This window comes from Beta vulgaris, chromosome 2 (genome assembly GCF_026745355.1).
Source record: "Beta vulgaris subsp. vulgaris cultivar EL10 chromosome 2, EL10.2, whole genome shotgun sequence".
NCBI lineage: Eukaryota > Viridiplantae > Streptophyta > Magnoliopsida > Caryophyllales > Amaranthaceae > Beta > Beta vulgaris.
Window position 1 is genome coordinate 15,863,102 of NC_079203.1, and position 21,235 is coordinate 15,884,336.

The 21,235-nt window shown below is 36.6% G+C and overlaps 2 protein-coding genes across 8 annotated transcripts; one reads left to right on the forward strand and one right to left on the reverse strand.

The window, feature by feature from the left end:
* The first annotated feature begins 2,689 nt into the window (after positions 1 to 2,689).
* LOC104887261 (protein RIK) lies at positions 2,690 to 13,089 on the forward strand. 4 transcript variants are annotated; one of them, XM_048638531.2, is made up of 12 exons: positions 2,692 to 2,915; positions 4,530 to 4,645; positions 5,352 to 5,453; positions 5,657 to 5,691; positions 5,802 to 5,877; positions 7,304 to 7,375; positions 7,469 to 7,555; positions 8,012 to 8,105; positions 8,260 to 8,377; positions 8,703 to 9,210; positions 11,703 to 11,967; positions 12,564 to 13,089. In XM_048638531.2, exons 1-12 carry the CDS (start codon positions 2,882 to 2,884, stop codon positions 12,683 to 12,685), a joined length of 1,629 nt encoding a protein of 542 aa, XP_048494488.1. In that variant the 5' UTR covers positions 2,692 to 2,881; the 3' UTR covers positions 12,686 to 13,089. The 4 variants fall into 4 exon arrangements, with proteins under 4 accessions (XP_019103525.1, XP_048494489.1, XP_048494488.1 ...); XM_010671868.4 differs by having other exon boundaries at positions 2,693 to 2,915; positions 4,420 to 4,645; XM_019247980.3 differs by lacking the exon at positions 12,564 to 13,089 and having other exon boundaries at positions 2,690 to 2,915; positions 4,420 to 4,645; positions 10,970 to 11,935.
* A 1,149-nt stretch (positions 13,090 to 14,238) lies between these two features.
* LOC104887260 (glycine-rich RNA-binding protein 3, mitochondrial) lies at positions 14,239 to 20,798 on the reverse strand. Of its 4 annotated transcripts, XM_048638533.2 has the most exons (6): positions 20,661 to 20,798; positions 19,580 to 19,715; positions 19,340 to 19,408; positions 16,275 to 16,377; positions 15,638 to 15,728; positions 14,239 to 15,472 (listed from the first exon to the last, which is right to left on the reverse strand). In XM_048638533.2, the coding sequence occupies exons 2-6, from the start codon at positions 19,713 to 19,715 to the stop codon at positions 14,771 to 14,773; spliced, it is 1,101 nt and encodes a 366-aa protein (XP_048494490.1). In that variant the 5' UTR covers positions 20,661 to 20,798; the 3' UTR covers positions 14,239 to 14,770. The 4 variants fall into 4 exon arrangements, with proteins under 4 accessions (XP_048494490.1, XP_048494493.1, XP_010670168.1 ...); XM_048638536.2 differs by lacking the exon at positions 20,661 to 20,798 and having other exon boundaries at positions 16,275 to 16,381; XM_010671866.4 differs by lacking the exon at positions 15,638 to 15,728 and having other exon boundaries at positions 14,338 to 15,472; positions 16,275 to 16,381.
* Positions 20,799 to 21,235: the final 437 nt, after the last annotated feature.

Here is a 21,235-nt window from a genome sequence, read left to right on the forward strand (position 1 = left end):
ATACCCTAAGTCCCTAACCCTAACCACCCCTTACCCCAGCCCCCAGCCCCCTACCCCTTACCCTAGCAGGCAGCAGCCCCCACCCACTCCCCCACCCCTTATCCCCGGCCACCCCCCTCCCCACCCTTTACCTCACCACCCTAGAATCCGATCGCCTCCCCAAATAAACCACCACGGAAACCCACTCCCGAAGCCCACCCCCGCCCCACCCTTTGCCCCACCACCGCCGAAGCCCACCCCCGCCTCTTCTACTCTCACCATTTTTCTTTCTCACCCTCCTTCGCACCTCACCGGAGCCTTTTCTCCTCTCGCCGTTTTTCTTTCTCTCCCTCTCGTTGCTCCTCTCTCTCGCCGGCATTTCCTCGGCTCACCGGAGCCACTTCTCCTCTCGCCAGTCTTCGTCGCTCTGTTTTTCGAAGTCTTCGCCGTTTTGTTTTTCGAAGGGGACAGGGGTGTGTGAGGGGGGTCGCCGGTCTCTGTTTTCTCGTTGGTGTGGGGGAGGGTTAAGGGCGTGGTGTGGTGCGGTGGCTGCGCGGGAGCGGGGGGGGGGGTTGCCGTGGAAAGGGGAGGGGTGGGGTTACCGGGGAAAGGGAAGGGGGTTGCGAAAAATCCGGTCAGGGGTGGTGGGGTTGCCGGGGTCAGGTGGTGGTGGGTCAGTTGGTGGTGCTAGTTAGGGTTAGGGTAAGGGGGGTGGTGGGCTGTGGGTTGGGGATGGGGTGGTGGGCTGTGGGCTAGTGGGGTGGGTTAGGTTTTTTGGTTAGTTAGGTTTAGGGTTGAGAGGGTTAGTTTTAGGGTAGTTAACTAGGATTAAGAGTAGATTATGGCCTAATGACTAACGGAAGTCTAACACCATTAGTCAAAAGGGTAAGTTAATGTATTTTTTGAAAAGTGAGGGGTATATGATGAATTTGGAAAGTTGAAAGGGTATACGGTGCAAAAAAAAATTTGTCAGGGGTATATGGTGAAAAAACTGGATTAATTATGTGCTTTGTTTGTATATGTGATCATGACTTTGCCTTATTGATCATGTGATGACCCATTTTGGTGAACAGATTCTTTAGAGCATTGACATCTATAGGTTTGCAGATGTTGCATCATGAGGATATGAGAATTGAGAGTTTGTGTAACAGATTATTTTATCTATTACTTTAGTAGGGACATATTATATTAAGTTCCGTTTGAAGTTAACATTTGTAGTGTGTTGGTTTTAAGTACTTGTTTATTTAATATTTTAAAGTATGAAATTTAGTTATATGTTTTTCGCTGCAAAATTCTGAATAAGTCGACACGTCATCACACGGGCGATAATGCTTTGGTAATTCTTTATGTTTTATATTGAAACGGTATTTTTGGAAAGAGAGAATTATCGGGGTGTTACAATGAATCTTCTTTATGGCTTTTCAATCTTTCATACTATATACGTTGTTGTTTATGTGCTATATTAAAAGTTGAAGTTGTGTCTTTCACTCATGTTTTTCTCTATTTTTTATGTCCTACATCTACTAAAGTATTACCCTTTACTTTCTTAAAGTATCATTCAAGTATTTTTTATTTTAAAACTTTGTTGGCTATTGTTAGTCATACCAATTATTGGCATACCATTTTAATAATAGATAGCTACAATATACAATTAAATATCAAAAAAAATAAAACTTCTATATTGCAATAAAAAATCTAGAAATTATAGTATAATGACAAATACTTTCTTTGTTTTTTATTTTCTTCTACAACAATGGGTTTGGGCATGATTTTCAAGGAAATAAAAAAAGGTAGTTTAGCATTGAGGACCCCTTTAATTAATTAGAGTAGGGGATAAGTAAATTCTTAATAAAATAAACGCAATTTTATGAGGCAATTTACATAATTAACGATGGTTTTATTAATATAAAGTAAAGGCAATATTGTCAACTATATTTGTTTTTTTTTTACCAAAAATGGAATGGTTCCAATAGATAATACTCCCTCTGTTTTTCTATCTTGCTCACTTTCATGTGCACATCTCCCCATGCACATCTTTGAACTTAAATATCTTCATTATATATTAGTAAAAGTTATAACGATTGAATATTAATAATGTACTAATTGAGACGAATCAAAGAAAACCCCACATGACTATATTTTTTCTTATAAATTGAAAAAAATTGAGACAAGCAATCTTTTAAATACAATTTTTTGTGACAAGCAACCTTTTAAAAATAATCAGCCAAAAGGAGACCTTAAGAATAAAATATTTTGCGAGGAATAAGGTCGACCAATTTCTGGCATTGACCAAGTATATTCAACGTTGACTCGTTAAAACCAAACATGTGAAGTGCACGTGAACTGCATCTCATATGTTCCAATTTGTTTTTCTCTATTTTTCGACAGTGATCAAATATTTCCGATGTTGACTTCAACAATATATGAAGGAAAATCGAGTTGAAATATCAGAAATATGGATTACGTGCCTTGCCATGTTTGGTTTAGTTTTTTTTTTTTGAACGGGCCATGTTTGGTTTAGTTGAGTTGAAACCGCAAACTACTTGGTCAACGCCCGAAAAAAGGGTCAAAGTTGTTATTCGTAGAAAAGTTATTTTTAAAGACTTATATTACCAGATTTTTTATAAAAAAATTATTTCTCGCAAAAAACTTATATTTTAAAAGATTGTTTATGACGAATTTTTCTATATATAAATAAAAAATTGTTTTTCTAAAAAAAAAATTGATTAGGCAAGAAAGAAAAAGAAGCCGAAAAGATAAAGGCTAAAAAGCAAATTGGAGAGAGAGAAAACGATGAACATGCCCCCCACCGCTCTCCAATACATCGTTTGTTCTTCACCGGCGACGAAACACAGCGAAGCAACAATAATGTCACACCATCAATTTTCTCTCGAACAACGTGATGCACCAATCGAACCTTCAATCTCCAAGCAAAGGTATCTTCTTCTCACTAAAATCCTTATTGTTCTACTTTCACCAAATAATATTAGTCCGTCGTTTCCTTTGTTTACTTATCCAATTCTAGTTTCCAGAATTCGTATTATCTATGTTTTTCTATAGTTCCTTGATTTTCCTTATTTTAGTGTTTTTGTTTGAGTTTATTTTATTATTGTATGTACAAAGTATTTGAGTGAAGGCTATTAAGCTGTTATCGATTGTCGAGCTTTGCGGAACTGTTCTATGCATAATTTTTTATTCAGATCATTTAAAAAAAAAGTAGTATATTCAAATTAAAAACATAAGTGTGATAATATACCTTTTGTAGTATCATATATTGCTGTTTTTGCTGAATATATTGTTCAGAACGGTGCTAGTTTAGGCAGATCTCTTGATTGTCATGGTGTTGGTATTTTATTGTGAGCCGACGATTCTTTCAAGCTATGCCCATTGTTATTGGTTCTTCTGAAGGCAGATTTAGTCTATACAGTAACAATTGCAAGTTTCTTTGATATCTCTGAAGTATGATTATTTCTGAGTTTGTAACTTGATTTTGACTTGCAATTGGTGTGTTGTACGCAAATGCAAGTCGGTGAAATCTATGTAACATTTTCAAGATAATGAACCTGTAGAATGGCGTAAACATATTCTCCTCACTAAGTTGGGTGTTTGATATTTTGGGGAGTTTCCTTTTTTATAGTTGGAAAAAGTAGAGGGAGGAAAAGAGGGATTCAAGTGACGAAGAAACAATGTAATTAGTGGAAGTGCTCTGCCTCCAAGATGATTTCTCTTGTCTTTGCTATCTATGTTAACTAGATATGTCAGCATCAGCATGACTTAAAAGTTTGGACATTGCTCTAAAATTGGACACATGATGTGAAAATTCTCGATTTTATTTAAGATTATGAAACTAGTTTTGTTAAGAAGTACAGACCCAAAGCCCAATATAAGTTTAGGAAGGGTAAATTTATATTAAGGAGATAGAGGAACATAGGTATGGTAAGAGAGAGTGGATAATTTTAAATTGGAAAAATCTATCATCTAAATGCCATTCTTTATAGGACTTTAACTTGCTATTATGCAAATAGTCATTTCATATCATGTGTTTGAAATTTACATTGTGGTTCCTTGTTATGTTGCCGTCTTAGCTGCCTTAGCCCGTTGTTAATGCCATTATGTGTATTATTACTATATTGAAATTTACACATGCAAAAATTGCAACACTCGTAATTACTCATTCCAAACGTTGAAAACCACTTCCCTGTCCCCACCTAACATAACACAGTGAGGTACTGTTCATTCGACATTGTGGCTATCATTGCAATCAAGTTTTTATGTAAGAATATGTAGGTTTATAAGTGCAAATCTTATGGGTATGGGAGTGCTGACAAGTTGGCTCTAGCTCAAACACCTATATTCTTAAATCGCGGCAATACACCTGTGTTTAGCTTTGGAATGATGATTCCGTCTTTTACTGGAATAATGATTTAGCTATCGTTGTAGAAAGAAGAGGAAGTGGGATCAGCCTGATGAGTCTTTAATCTCATGTGGAGTTGTTCTATCTGGAATGTTGCCTATGAACACTGTTGGATACCCTGGTGTTGCTCTTCCAGGAACAGTTTCAGCTTCTTGTTCTCCTACAACAAGTTCAACGAAAGTTGGTTATGTCAGTATCCAGGCATCAGTAGTGCAGCAACAAGCTGCTGCAGTGGTCCAAAAGCTGAATCAGGTGGGCTTTAGTTGTCTTGTTGTAAAATTACCTTAAGTCCTAGATGAATGCTTATTCATTATCTTTTAGTCATAGCAGTGATATCTGAAAGTGTCTTATTTTTTTTGGCAATAATAACCAAGAGAAGGTTTACAAATTAGACAAGATCAAGGAAATACAGACATAGAGCTCCTAAAAAAACCCAGATACCTGAAAACAGAACAATATGTAAACCCCCTTAATGTCTCACTAATATAAATGTAACTCTTTGTTGCCTATTTAAAAAAATCTGTAATTGTTTAAGTCAAAGTCTCTTTTTGGCAATAATAACCAAGAGAAGGTTTACAAATTAGACATGATCAAGTAAATACAGACATAGAGCTCCTAAAAAAAACCCAGATACCTGAAAACAGAACAATATGTAATACCCCCTTAATGTCTCACTAATATAAATGAACTCCTTGTTGCCTATTTAGAAAAATCTGTAATTGTTTAAGTCAAAGTCTCTGTGTAGTTTGTACCTAGCACCAGCAGTTTTGTCTTCTTTATGTTAATGTTTATGATGGTTTCAGCCTAATGGCACTGTTATTAAGTATCTTGTCTAGTGTAAGAACCTCTTCTGGTTGTTTCAAGGAAAAGACGATAGATGGGACTTCATTGTATGATTGTCTTGACTCTTGATCTGGTGATCCCTTTGCACTCATTTATTTTCATTTTGGCACCATAGCCAAAGATTCAGGAGGAGCTCATTATAGCAAGAGAAATAGTTATAAACGATGCAGATCCTGCCATGCGCTACAAGCTCACAAAACGTCATACACAGGAAGAGGTGAATTTCCAGACACTAGAATTACATTTGCTTTCTCATTTGAGAAGGAATTGTTTTTATATTTTTGTTCCAAAGGATTCCCTGCCCAACCAACGGGAAGGGCGACAACATGGAAGCACGGGCTGGGGACAATATTTTATACATTTAATGAAATTATACATCTTTGTGAGGAGACTCATCCACTGATTGGCTAACAATTTCAGATCCAGAAGTGCACTGGTGCAGTCGTAATAACTAGGTTAGTTCGTTCACGGAGGCTCTTTGAGGCCTTACTGTTGGTTTTACATATTCTCTTTTTTCCTTTTCATGTCTTTTGTCAGTGTGTGTGTAAGCTGACTTATTTTCCAGGGGAAAGTATCGACCACCCAATGCAGTACCAGATGGTGAAAAACCACTCTACCTTCACATATCTGCTGGTGCTCATGTAGGTTAAGTCTACTTGCTATCTCTCCTTTCTTTGTATCAACGTGGTTAATTACAAAATGGAACGAAAAGTAGGGTAGACGAAATAGAAATTGTCACTGCATGGCTGCATGCTTTTCCTCCATCGTCTTACAACTGAGTAATATGTGAAAAGATAGATTGCAGACATATATATTATCTAGTATTCTTTTTTCTGTCTCATTGTTGAGTCAAAAAGGAAAGGATTTAAGAAATGTGTTTCTTTTCTTTTTTTTTTTTTTTTTTTGGGGGGGGGGGGGAGAGCATTAACTAAATACTTTTTTTTGCGTGGTAGAATTTGATTTGCTCTTCACAAATTGAAATTTGAGATTTGATTCATCTAATCTGGAAGGAGAACAGATTTTGTATTGATCAAGTTGTAATTTCATACGTCCTGGATTTCCTGGTGGATACTTTTCATATATACAGTGTCTTGATCTTTATTCTCTATCAACTACAGATTTTTTTTTTGTTTAAGGACTAATTCCTATACAGTTGATGCACATATCTTCTAACCTTTGATAATCGACAAATTTCTCTTTTGTAATTTGATTAAGCTTTAGCATTCTGACTTATATCTTTGGAGTTCAGTGGTGTAGTTTCATCTGTTTGTGCATTTTAAGATACATGCATGTGCAACGCTTTCATGCATTGTCTATCACAATTGGAATCTGTAATTAGAGGACCTGGGGTGGGTTGGGTTTGAAAGAGTGCCTCCGGCTTGAAAGTTTTTTATCTTTTTTTTTGACAAAAATAGGATTTCGTAGATAATAGAAAGCATATGGTACTTACAAACATTTCCAAATAAATTTAAAAATCCAACACAAATACATAACACCTTAGAACTCATTACATCACAGCTTCGACCACCATTAGCCTTAAGAAAAAAAACTTCATCGGAAGCAATACAATATGTGAGTTAGCACTAATTCGGCTTAAGGTCCACTGATGCATGGTCGTTTGGATGAAAATACTTATGTGGTCCTCTAGATACTTACATTGATAATGAAACCCTAGATCTTCATTCCTCGCAAGACGAACATTAAAAGAAATTATCTTCCAAGCAAATTGCAATTACCAAATTCTAATCTTCCACAAGGGAAGAGAAGAAAGTCATACTCCAAACTCTCACTAAAGGAGAGAACGAACCCAAAAATTGGGAAGAAAACTCTCATAAAGAGAGAAAAAGGAGGATCACTAAAAACTAAACAATAAAGCAAAGGTTTTAAAGAAGGATTTGCGGCTTACCATCATCAAAGATGATGATGGCAGCCCCTTGCGGTTGGAAAAGGAGTTAGGTTTTTTAGGGAGAGAGGAGGGGATGATTGGTGTTAATAATAAAAGGTGAGTTTTATTCTTGGCTTGAAATTTTTTTATTATCCCAGTATTAAGTAGGCAATTTCATGCAGTTAAAAGAGACAGCAGAACGGATCCTTGCAGTAGATCGTGCAGCTGCCATGGTTGAGGACATACTGAAACAGGTTCAAAAACTTGTGCATAAACACTTCCAGAATGTCAAATTTGTAATTAACACTACCCCAAAGCTAAGTTTGTGTTTATTACAATGTAATCAGGTTTCTCAGCCACTGAGCACATGTGTATATCTGGGCTTTGATGCGGATTTATCACCAAATGTTGCTGCAAGGATACGTGGCCCAAATGTGAGTCATTTTCACAGTATATGTCTGCCTGCTCAAATCCATTTCAAATTACACGATAAGAAAGAAATACGATAAGAATGTCCAATTTACTTTTTCCTTCATTGGACATTAATTAGCAGACATCACCTATCAAAAAGTAGGAGAATCTTGTGCTTTCTGCTTTTTTGCAACTCTATGCTAAATTGAGAAACTATCTGTAATGATACCTCTATCACTATCCAGGCGACAGATAAAGAGATATATGTTTCATCAGCCATATTTTTGATGATATCTCGTAGCTTTCATTTACAAATTCTTTCCTCTTTTCTGAAAGTTTTAATGAATAAATTACATTTTAAATATTTTCTTAATCATGATTAATGTGGAGTTTCTAATGTCCGAGCTTTCCCTGACGTCTCCATTCAATGGGAGAGATTGCTTTTTCTGTTGGTGGTGGTTGGTTTTGTTGATTTGCAGGACCAGTATATAAATCACATTATAAATGAAACAGGAGCAATGGTTGTACTACGTGGACGTGGTTCAGGGTATCTTGCAAACACTCAGGGTGAAGGTGTTCTTTCTCCATCCTGTTTATACTTTTTTTAACCGGTCATTTGCTCTCTTTTTATACTGTTAGAGTCAGTTTTCTTTCCAATCTGACTTTTCAGTAGTTTTTTATTTTGTTGTTATGCGAATCTCACTTTGTAATCTTTTCATGCTCCTAGAGGGACAGCAGCCTCTACATTTATGGTTGTCAAGTAACAATCAAAAGAGCCTTGAAGATGCAAAACTTTTGGCAGAAAATCTTTTGGATACAATCAGTCGAGAGTGTGGTGCTAGCAGGTAGTTTAATTTATAACTTCATTTTTGATATGGTTTTGAGTAAGACTAATGTTGATTAGCTACACAAATACTAGAAAAGCTACTTTCTTAGCATTTGAATTTCAATGTGCATTTTCTGAATGATTCAGCATCATGGACATGAGAACTTGCCCCTTTATCTTGATCTAATGTCTGTTTGCTTATTCTTTATGGTTGTATTGGACCGATCATTTTGACTTGTTATCAGCGTGATCCATTTGTTTGTGGACTCTGCTCATGTTGAATCCACTCATCATGAATTATAATTAGTGTTATACATCGTTTAAAGTACAGCTACATGTTACAGGGCCGCATCATGTAAATTTTACAGTGCTGTTCCACCCCCACAGCAATTGTTGGTTGGTGTTCAAAGTTCAGGGGCAGAAGTTCATTCCACCTTGAGTTCTTCGGCAAGCATTGCTTGCTCAGCTTCAGCTTCTATGCCAGGTTTACCTGTCCCTTCAGCTGTAGCCCCAGTGGTCCCAGCTGCTTTTCCTTATGGGCAGGTAATGCAGCCTGGAGCACTGCTTTCTTCTGGTCACCCCCAGACAAACGGGATTCCCTATTCCCAGTCACCATTGAGTGCCTGTACTAGCTACAGTGCATATGCTGGAATATATCCACAGGCTACACCTCTGCAGCAAGTTGCATTAGCTCTTAGACAATCAGGTCCAGTCTCTTCAACAGTTGCTTCTGCAACGTCGGCTACAATGGTGATGCCCAAAAAATCATCAGAATCAGAGAAGAGGCCTCCACTGAAGCGGAAATTCCAAGAGTCACCTGCGGCCTTCAAGGGAGTTGCAGTATCCCAACAGGTACCTATATTTTGTTCGTTCAGCTTGACTGAAAACTATTACCCACTGGAATGTTCATAAGTAAAGAATTTCCACTGAAAAATAATTGATTGGGTATCTTTATGGATTTTTTGCATGGGCTGAGGACCAAAACCTTTTTCCAAAAGATAGTGGGTAAAAGTGACTCAATTACAATTTCAGTTGTCCAGGAAAAGAAGACTATAAACTTTCCCTCTTTTTATAAGTGGAAATCCCCCCCCCCCCCCCCCCCCCCCCCCGCGACGCCAACATTGAGAAGAAAGCAGGAGCACATCATTCCATACCCTACTTGCATTTTACCATAAAGTAACAAAATAAGGGGGGAATAGAACATTTCCAATAAAACAGAGCCTCAAGGCATGATTTGTCTGTCTTGTGCATCATGTGAAATTGAAGAGAGAGTTGAATTTAGAGAGGAAATTGAAGAGTTGGATTGTTTTACCTTGTCCATGCCCCTGAAATATCAGAGTTGATGCTCCTCTGAGTGGAGATCGGTGAAGAATTATCGCTTCTTATAAAGTTTCCGGTTTAACTGCCACTGCTTTAATGAGAAGGAAAAGTATGAGTTTGTCTTAATTAGGTTCCACTTCCAATGCAGACAGTTGAGCAGAACAATGTGACATATCGAGGGACCTTTAACATATCTGTTATTTTTGGAGAGCTGGCAATTTTTATGTGAAGCTTTCTCTTTCTTAGACGATAATGTAACAGAAATTTATATTCCCCTTTCCAATGGGGGTAGTGAATTTTCTTTATGAAATAACATTTTGCCTTTTCTTTTGTCTATTATTTCTTTCTCTTTCGGTTTATGCTGTTTTACTTTGTGGGGATTTAAATGCGTTCTGTTATGAATGGATGGGACATTATCTGAGTATGCTATTCTGTTTACCTTATTTCAAGAACTTGTTTATCTTCGAATCAGATGACACCACACTAGACCAGTTTAAATCAGATTAGACCAGAATAAACCAGACCAAACTAGATCTTCCCATTAGCAAACTGCATTAATTCTAGAAATTAGATGTAGCCTTCTTGATTGAGTATTATCAATTGTCATTTTCACTAAGAATGGAATGTTTTCAGTTTTTTCTGTTCAGGATAGTCTTCTGTATAATGAGTTAGTCATGATCAACTCGTATATGATGCGTGAGTCTATGTCCTACTAAATGGTTATTTCTGTGCACCTCTTTTTGTTTTACGTCGACGGTTCTGCCTTCAGTTTGGGATGTTTGAAATTGAATTTTTATTGCCACTCTGTACAGTAATTGCATCTTTGGTCATGTACTAGTGGTCATTTTGGTACTTACTAGCCTTACATGCACGCAATGCGTGCGATAATGTGTGATAGCATATGAATTGTAGAAAATAAAATTAATTGAGTATAGAAAAATTGTCTTTAAATTTTGTTTTCTCAAAAAATCGATGGTTAGTTTAAATGTCCTACTTTCCCCCCCTTTTTTCATTCAAATGAAACATTTAGTTATCTCCCTATTTTTTTTTTCTTTTATTCTTTTTTCTATATTTTGGTGTCCCCCATGTGTTGCCTTATATAATAGAGATTATATGCATGTTTGTCAATTATGGCAGCCAAGGTTTAACAGAGGGAGTAATTATTCATTTGTTTTGGTATTCGATGATATGCATGTTTTGTCCATTATACCTCTCTTTCACTTCTTCCTTTATATTTTAGATAAGGTATATCTGTCCCATAAATGCTAACTGTTTCTACTGATTATTCCAGGTATTTTCTCTGACCTCTATGAAGTTAACAGGCTGATATTGGACCTCTCTATTGGAATGTTTTCACAGGGTTTGCAGCTCAGTTGGGGGACATCCTCATGTGGACTTTTGAGTGCTTCAGTTCCTGATTGTCTATTGGATTAGTCTTTCTGGTTGTTGAATTTGCTAAATATGTTGTTTCTTTATCTTCACCCTTCTAGATGCTATTTGTGTAGTCTGATATCTCACATTCTATCTAGCATCTTTAGGAACCTCCTTTTGGTAGCAGCAACAAAATATTTGCCAGCATACAGTTCGCAATTGTGCCCTCCAGCTTCCCAAGTTTTTCTTCGTTTCTTCCCTCCTGCGTTTCGTACAGAGTAGCTTTCTAAGAGATGAATAGATTTTTGAGGATCTTTATCTTGATCACACTTTGCTATTATTTAATAGATAGTTGCCTTGCCGTCGTTTAAAATATGAACTGCGTATTACAGATCTCTCTGCTGATTTATTTCTCTCCCTGCCTCGTTTGCCTCTGATTAACAATATTACCTCTGTTCTATCTCTTGCAAGCTCAAGCTTTCATTTGCTGGCATTAAAGTTACAATGTTGTTCCTTCAAGCCAAAAAGTGAAGCAAGGAGGAAGTTTTAAAGGGAGATGACGTCTTTCATTTAATGAATATAGCTGGATATAGCATTTCTACCTTTGTATTCTCATGAACATTATATCTATTGTATTTATGAACTTGTTACAGGAATTAGATCTACAAGACTCATGTAAATGTCTATCGAGTATGGAGAAGAATAAATACGACACAACACTCCCACCACCCTCTTTGAAAAGCCTGCTGCCTCCTCCTCCTCCAAGGAGTGTTTCCTCAACGCCTTCCCTGGACTCAAGAAAAGGGCCGCTGCCGCCTCATCCACCGAAGAGCATGCATCCAGCACCACCTCCACCTAAGTTTGATTCATCAGTCTCTGACGACAGTTCAAACAGATTAAGTTTTCTCACTGTGCCAGGTAGCTGCAGAACTTCATTGCTTTTTTATGAATTACCACTCTATAAAGAAAGGTTTTTCTGCGTTATGCTCTTTGTGTTTCTTCAATTTCTATGTTATACTCCAACCTTTTAAGAATTCCACACAGTATCCTTAAAACTTACCTTTTTTGACGTGGAATCCATGCAAACAACTGTGGGTCATTGATTTCGTTTATATTTTGTAATTTAGTGGAACTAATTAAGTTATAAATATTTCCTCCAAAAGTTAAACTATGTATAAGTTAAATTAGTTCCACTAAATTACAAAATATGAATGAAATTAATGATGCATAGTTGTTGACTGTGCATAAAAAAAAAGTAAGTTTAAGGCTACCGTGTGGAATTTTGAAAAGGTTGGGGATACAACGTAGAAACTAAAAAAAACACAAAGGTATAATGTAGAAGAGCCCAAAAAAAAAAAAGATAGCAACCTTCCATTTCTGTTAATTAGCAGGTTGCCATAAGATTATTGAACTTTGTGTGTGTAGCTTATTGAGCTGCTAATTCTGTATGTTGAATAATTATTATCAAATTTTATGTTAAATGGATATTTCAAGGCTTTTTTTTGTGGTTTCAGATACTTTGGTCAAGCTAATGGAATATGGGGACGATGACGATGATGCTGAGGAAAGTGAGAACGAATCATGTACAAGTGGCACCAATCGAGTAACCTCCTCGAAACCGTTCTGGGCAGTGTGAAATGATTGATGTCTGATGCAAAGAAACTGAATGATATCAACTTTTCAGAAGAGAATTCATTGAAACTGAATCCAGCCTGTGCGAACCAGACAAAAGCTCTGGTAACACAATTAGCAGAGATTGGGCTCTCGCTGTACATGACATGAGTGATCATAGTCAGTTTAATAGAGCATTGCTGATGGTCTTAAACCACGGTTTGTGGTTTTCAGAGTTGGGAAGGTTTCGCTATAATCTGCTAGTTCAAGTGTATATTATTGTTCGTTGTACTAATTAGTTTCGGTGTTTGTGAAATAGCAGTGGAAATTTCTTCTCCTTTCATCATTTATGCATTTTAGGAGTGGTAAATCTGCAAGTTGTAATTTGTCACAATTTTATTGAGAAGTTCAGCTAGCTTCTTGCACCAATTGCTTCCAGAGTACCAGATATCTGCATTGTTGGAAACCGAATGAATAGGTCGCACTATAATAATAGGATAACACCGTCATAATTAGAGGAGTTTGACAATCATATGTCCAATCTTTTTCTTTCCCCTTGCTGTTCAAAAGATATCTCCAACCCCTTTCATACCAAACACTAGTAAAGAGACTTGAGAAAAACTCAAAATTTGTAACTATTTTTTTTAACCTTGCAAAAACGTGCATTAATAGAACTCGAAATACAACTTATGGACATACTAGGGTTTGTTGCATCTCTGTTATCAACAGTTGCTAGAGTTGTGGATCGCTTGATTAGACTAAGACTTTGATAATTACAAACATTAAAATAAAAACAAACAAGATTAGCATGTTTTGTTTCCGAATATGGTAAGGTTTGAGGAGAGTGGAGCAGCACTCTCCTGTTTTAATCTGACGTGAGGGACGATATCTTTGTTTAAGCTCTGTTGTAACACACAAATGTTTATATCTCTTACTCTGTTTTTAGAATTTCTAGTTTTTTCTAAAGTTTGTTTCTCTTGCTTTGTTTTTAGAATTCCTAGTTTCTTTTTAGAATTCTCCGTAAAAGTTATAATAGTAAGGAGTATGTCATAGATCATGAAAAGACTGTTATGGGATACTATTCCCTCATATAAGTGCTCCTATTTAGGAGAATGAGATAGGAAAGAGGACAATTTATTACTTCATCCGTTGCATAATACTCGCTACACTTTTTATTGTGGGAAGTTTGACATTACTTGCTACATTTCTTTTTTGGGCAATCTCCATCTCTCTCCATGAGTCCCTTATCTTTTTCCTCTCTACCTCTCTCTTCTCCAAAAATTGTTAGAAATCCGTGAATTGAGAAGTGTAGAGAGTAATATGAAACAAAGGAAGTATTATTTACTTAACATAAAAATAAATCGTACATAATTACATTTTTAATACTGTATTTGCGATGTATCCGGAAATGGCAATTGGACTCACAAGAGTGAGATCTTTAAAACAAGTGTCAAAAGGAGGCATACAAGAAATGCCGAAAAAAATCAGATCAGTTGGATCTTATTTCATGTAAGGAAAACAAAGCTTATTTCACTTTAGGAACTTACTGCACCTGTACATTCTCTAGCAGAAATTCACTGACATGTTAAATCAATTCTTCTATAAGCATCTTTTGTAGAAGAAAAGCATACACTTCACAGAAATGCAGCTTATCATCTCGTCAAAGATAACAATATATTCTATCATATTTAAGCTCATATTATTAATAAGAACTTCAATTGAAAACTACTAGGACAAAAATTTAAATCAATAGAGAAACATAGCTTAAGTTCTTGCTGCAAGTGGGCAAATGCTAATAACTGTAGATTGTTACAAAAATAGCAAGAATTGGAGGCAAAATGATTAATTAGCACTCTAGATGGTGAGTCTTTTGAGAAGGTTACCATTCGCCAAACATAGTGATACTCAAATCTCCATAGATAATCAATTAAGAGAGCAGCCAAGAACGGAAAAGGACGACAGAAGTTCCTCATGATGGATTATCGCATAACTTTTATCATCCCGCTGTATTTCCCAACCATATATCACCAAATTTTCTCTGATTTGCGATTCATGATTCACCCTCGTGTCTCTTGTCTGGTATTGAGCCTGTGCTTATTACTTCCAATGATCAACCAAACCTTGCATTGGTATAGCCATTGTCATTCATGTAGCTTCTCGTGGTCTCATCCTGATCATTTAGTTTATTATCGGAGTTCAGGTTATGACCCCTCCAATAATCATTGTCTTCTCTCACAGTGTTATACTGTGCCCTGTTGTTGAAGCTATTAGCCCCACCATAATTAGCATTGTAGCTATCAACATTACCATTGCTATAACCGTTACTGCTAAAGTTTCCAGTGAATTCAGGACTACCATTTCCAGAACTTCCACCAAATGCAGCAGCAACCCCATAACCACCCTCGGGATTGCCTTTGAAGTCGTCACGTACATCATTAGGTAAATAGTGCCCACTAGCTCCATTTGAAACATCTCGCATACTAAAGTTACCACCAGGATGAATACTCGGCACACCTTCTGCTGTGTAAGTAGCCCTGCCATTTATATTGGCAGAAGAGCCCTCATAGTTGCCAGCACTAGCGCTGCTGTAGTTGCTATTACTGTAGTTTCCAGTGTTTCCGTACCCTGTGTTACCATATGAATTATAATTACCACCATTTCCACTGATACCAGATTGATTGCTAATAGTTCCATACCCATCATTTCCTCTAAAGCTGTCACCATAGCCAGCAGCACCAGAAAAACTCGGACCTTGACTGGTACGTCTCTGGTCTGCAGCATAATCTACTTTAAGAAATCTGCCATGAAGGTCCTGGAAATATTAAATTGCATGAGGTCAATGAGTACTGTCATAAGAAACGAAAAACTTTGGACTAGAATATCTGCACCCAACACAGAAAAGTGAAACAACAAATCAACAATTAAATTTGATGATCCCATACATAAGGTTCAGGAAACAATATCTAATTGAGAATACCAGCTTATTAAGCAATTTCTCTTTGATGACTCCCAAAGTTCCCAAGTTCACAAACATCGTATAAATTCCAAGAGGCTCCAGCTCATGCTTCCTGCCCACTTTTTGGGGGTGGATGAAGGAAGGATTAGTACCTCAATTCAATTAATTAAGAACATTTGCTAATACAATTAAAATAAAAAATTATCCTCATTGAAAATGATGTAACCATTTATTCAAGAATAGCTGTCACTTACCTCACACTACATTACAACATGAATATGTAGGAGGATCAGGACGCAATGGCCATATATTTCCCCAAATTTATTACTTATTTCGCCTTACAACAATTCATTACTTTTGGTGAATCGCAGAGGGAGAGCTTCAACATTGCCAAATCAAAGCATAAGTCATATAAGTGCTAATATTTTCATACATAATCCCTCTGTCTCTAAAAGATCTCCCCATTTTGCAACATATAGTTTGTCCCCAAAAGATTGCCCCATTTCTTTTTTAGGTACATGGTCCCCACATTATCTCTCCACTTATATTCTATCCCACATGCTAAAAGACAAAGTGAAAAAAGAGGAATGGGGCAACATCAAAGGGACGGAAGGAATAATCGTCTATAGTCAGAAAGAGAGAAAATTGTAGTCAGTACCCTTCCATCCAAAGCCTGGATGGCAGCAGATGCCTCTTCAGCAGATGCATAGGAGACAAAGCCGAAGCCTCTTGATCTTCCTGACTCACGATCAAAGATAACCCTGGCTGCAAGAAACATAAACAAACACATAAGCTGAAAGATCATCCTCAGCCTAAGAAACAAAAATGACTCCATGTTACTCGGTACACACTCAAGTGTGACACACATAAGAGCCAAAATTTTCAAACATGGGTACACTGTACTAAAATTGAACACAGGTCGTGTAACACAACATTCACGAAATATAATCCTGATTCTGAAAAGCTGCACGAATTTAACATGATAAAGATACATATACACATTATTGACTTGTTTCTGGTTCTTGTTAGCATTCTGATGTAAAAGACATTTTTCCAAGCATACATTGCATAACTTCATCTTCTGTTTCCCTCACTTTTTACATTATATCTCAATGAATTCTTGGTTCAAGATAATTACATTAATAGCGTGTCGACGATTCCACACTCATCAAAGTTTGAGTGGATGACCCAAGTGAGCACGATAATATAAAGAGTAGAAGTAACATAGCTTCGACTATGTTTTTTATTTTAAGAAAGGACTCTTAAGTTTGTCTCCTTTACAGTATCATGCCAAAAGTTTTCTTTGATATGTTGCTCTTTTTTGGACGAAATTGGACTTGGGTAGCGCATAACCCCCTTCCCACCCTTCTAAAAGCAATTGATCCCAAATTGTGTTACCAAAAGACGGAGCACTCCACCATATGCTTCCAACTCGAAGCTCACCCACTTGTTTTAAATTGTATGATTTTGATTAAATAATATGCCAACTGGTTTACTCTTTTCTTTTTTTTTCTTTGTCTTTTTGGTGGGGGAAACAAAATGAAGCCAAATAAATTGATGGTATTCACTTTTAAGTACATTAATAGGTGGACATTATATTATGACACATCCAAAAAAATAGGTGGACGATTCTGTGATGGAGTAGCTTTTCTGTTTTGTTCTTGACAGAGCATAGGGAAACAAAGGTAAAGTACATACTTCATCCAGTCCCAAGTCCAACTTTTTCATTAAGTTGGATGTTTTAGTCATCACATACATATAGTTTAAAATTTCTTCAGATTTATTGTATGGGCATGCAAAGGTGGTTTATTAGGCAACCTCCTCTCTACTCAATTGCTTCCAAAACTACTGGAAAACTACTGGATTCTGTTTCAATAATAGCTATATTTGTTCGGTATCATTGTCAATTTCTACCTTTTGGTTTTAAGAGTTATAAAGATTCAAGTGATAATGAAGTGAGAAGTAGTTATAGTGAAAGCATGTGCTATGGCTCAAATCCGTAGTCAATCCTATTTCCGATAGGAGCAGTTGACAATTGAATCCAAATTTCGCCATTATCTTCGTATCCGTAATAGTGCGAAAAGAAGTCCCTGCTCCAAGTTGTTCAAGACAAGAATAGTAGAATAGTGGTGTTGAGTTTCTCGACCCTTTGCCTTAGGATTAGTCAGTTCTATTTCTCGATGGGGGCAAGGTTCTAATCATATTTATTTTAAAAGTTGGCAGCGAAACTACAAATAGTGTTTCTAATTTCCATATTTTTGCTTTCAGTATTCAATTAGTTATTCGGAAAAGATTAAAAAATTGAAAACAAAATACAATACCAACCATGCCTTTACTTGCTCCAACCGTTATATACTTGAGAGGCAGATATGCCGATATACTTAAGATGTTCCCTCCACCTCATTTTGATCATTATTACTTTGTATTCTTTAGTATCATGTTACCGTCCTCGCTAATACAGTTTTGGAAAGAATTCCTAAACCAAGTAAAACTAAACAACAGCTTGTGTTCGCACTCGGATCCTACGGCCCTACCCAAAGTAGATGAAAACAACTTGGAAATCAAGTAAACTTGCCTCCTAAACATATATAAAACATGTCAGATACCGTATTTTTGTAACAAACTCAACACAACTTGTTTGCCTCTTGTTGTTGCAATGCATTGATTTACATGAGGACCAAGTAAGCCTTCAAATCAACCATAATGCACGCAACAATTGTTCAATACGTTAGCCCATGCAATGTACGAAAGTTTTTACTTTTAATTAGCCTTAAATGACTAATACCTCCTTATCTTCTTTTATTGCACAATGACATTTGTATCAAGGAAATAATTGGATAAAGATCTTAGAATTGCAACAATTCAATCCACACATATATAAATCAATCAAAACCACATTGATCTATGAAACCTGAATTTGATGCTTATTACTCTCTCCATCCTTAATAATAGTTTACACTGAAAGTAAAATTAAAGTTCATCTTTCAAAATTTGAGACAGATTACCCTAAGTATCAATTACTTTATAAGACATTGCACATTCTTCGTGTCACAGGGTAATCCTTACTTGGAAATGGTTGAATTAAGGTTAACATGAAAGATAATATAGGAAAAATCTTAAAGCTACCTAAATCTAGAAAGTGACCTATTAGTTAAGGGCTGGTTCATGATTTAGGAATGAAAGGAGTAACAACTTTTTCTGTTTTGGGAGAGGCTTATGCTTCAAATTTTAATTGGATAAAGACAAGTATACGATGAAGTTCCCAAGAACCCTTATCTGGAGGTGGTTTTTCGAGAAACTCTGATCCTCATAGCCTTTTGCAAGTAGGTTATACATGCCTTAATAGTTGGCAAGGTTAGTTTTCTCCTAGCAAGGTTTACTGAGTGGAATTGTATGTTGTCTTATGCATATTGAAGAAAAAGCTATAGTCCAGTCTACACTGCCTCTTTGCTTAATAGAAATCCCCATCTACTATGATACTAAGAATCTACAGGTCATGGATGTGTGATTTGTTATATGTCCTAAGCTATCAGAGCTTTGTCTTACCACACATTTGTAAGTAATATAAGCTCATGATAAGAGAATTGATGCATCCATTTCAAGTGTTGACATGAGACACATATCATTTTCACCTCGAAGTCAACACAAACCACCTTTCAATCTATTAAAGACAACAAGATTTCAGTAGAGGAAACAATCATAGAAAGTGGGAAATAACAGCACCTTCAACAACATCCCCATAAGGCAAGAAAGCTTCTCTCAAACTATTCTCATCAGTCGAAAATGAGAGACCTGCAATAATGAGTACGAACTTATTTATATAGGTCACAATCAAACTAGTCACTTGGCTAGGTTGGATCAGGAAATTTTGGTAACATTAGAAAAATACAGCAGTAATATGGCCTGGTAAAATGAATCCATTGGTTCAAAACATTCCAATAAAGAAAATAGAAGACTATATACCTCCAATGAAAAGCTTAGACGAGGAAAAACATCTAATAGCCTGGTAAAATGATGCATTGGGAAATGATGATTCAAATCTTGGCAGCTTGCGTGATGTTTCCTTGAGTATACGTCCAATCTTGTTGATGAAAGCCATCTGACAATTAAGATTAATGGAGTATAGACCACATTACATGTATGTTTGACAAACAAAATAAGAAACAAATCTAAATTGAATAATTATAGATGCCAAAAAAAAAAAAAAAAGGAACAAGAAAACATAGATCAAAACTGCATTTAACAAATGAAGGGGCAAAGTTCAATAATCCATTTGAACTCTGTCAATTACATAGAAGTCAAGCCCATGTTTAACTTCTTGACTTGATTAGAAATCAAGCTCAAGGCTTTTAGGCAACTTTCTTCCTTGCTTAGTAGTACCCAGTCTTAATAAGTGGAATTTATTGAAAATCTTATACTTTCTCCGTTTTTTTTAGATGTTACACTTTCTATTTTAAGAAGTTTTAAATTAGATGTTACACTTTTATTTTGGGTAATAACTTCTCTCTATCTCTCTCCTGTCCAAAAATTACCTAGGAGTCTGTGATTTAAAAAATGTAACATCTAATAAAAAACGGAGGAAGTATGCACTAGTGATACGACATCCAGAAAAGAGATTGATAAAAAGATTGAATAATCACCAATGAAGCAGCCACTTCCCATTCAAAAAGAGAAGCGCAAATCTGAAAAGATTTCACTGAAATTTAAAACTAACTATTAGTTTCTTACAGACATTCTTTCTCTTTCGCAGAGCTAAAAGAAAATGGAACGATAATTACTACGACATGAACCCAAAATATCTTGAGATCTTCACGTGGGATTAACAAGTTTATAATCTCTTGTCAATTTAATTAGGAAGCTTTTAGACATACATTTCTCACCTTCGTTATTATCTAATTATGATAATTTCAATCTCCCAAAAGCATAAAAAAACCAAACAAACAAAAAGCTGAACTAAAGACTAGTAAAATGAAAATAAGGTATTAAAGAATATAGTAGATTTTAGCACAGACGACAAAGGGAGTAAAGGAAGAAGGTGGCATACCTTTTTATGCGGCACAGAGGAGGAAACCCAAGCGAGCAAGGAGGAGAAGGGTTTATGGAGGAGAAGGGTTTAAGGGGGAGTTTCTCTGGAGGAAGTTTAGGCAGGGGGAGAGAGTGAGGAGAAAGTTTATTAACAAGAATTCATTCGCTTGTTTTTGCAAATTGAGGGGCAATATGGTAATAAAAGGCACAAGTTAGAGTTAATTTTTTTTTTGGAAAAATTGACAAGAACAGAGTCAATTACAGGCGTCCTGTCCTAAAAAGTCTCAACTTTTGATATTCTCATAACAGGATAAACTTTGACATATTTTAAAAAAACAGTCCTTGTAGGTCATTACCTACTACAATAGGTACAACGATCACATATGGTTCACATGGCCATCTTCCAAACATTGCCTTCCCCTTCTTGTTGAGAAAGTGTTGGTAATAGAGGTGGGCATGGGCCGGGCCGGCCCGGCACGAGCCTGCTCGAGCCCTGGCCCGGCCCGTTGTCCGCTACGTGGGCCGCGGGCCTGTCACGGTCAAGAAATTTTATTTCCGGCCCGCACCGGCACGAGCCCGCGTGGGCCGACCCGC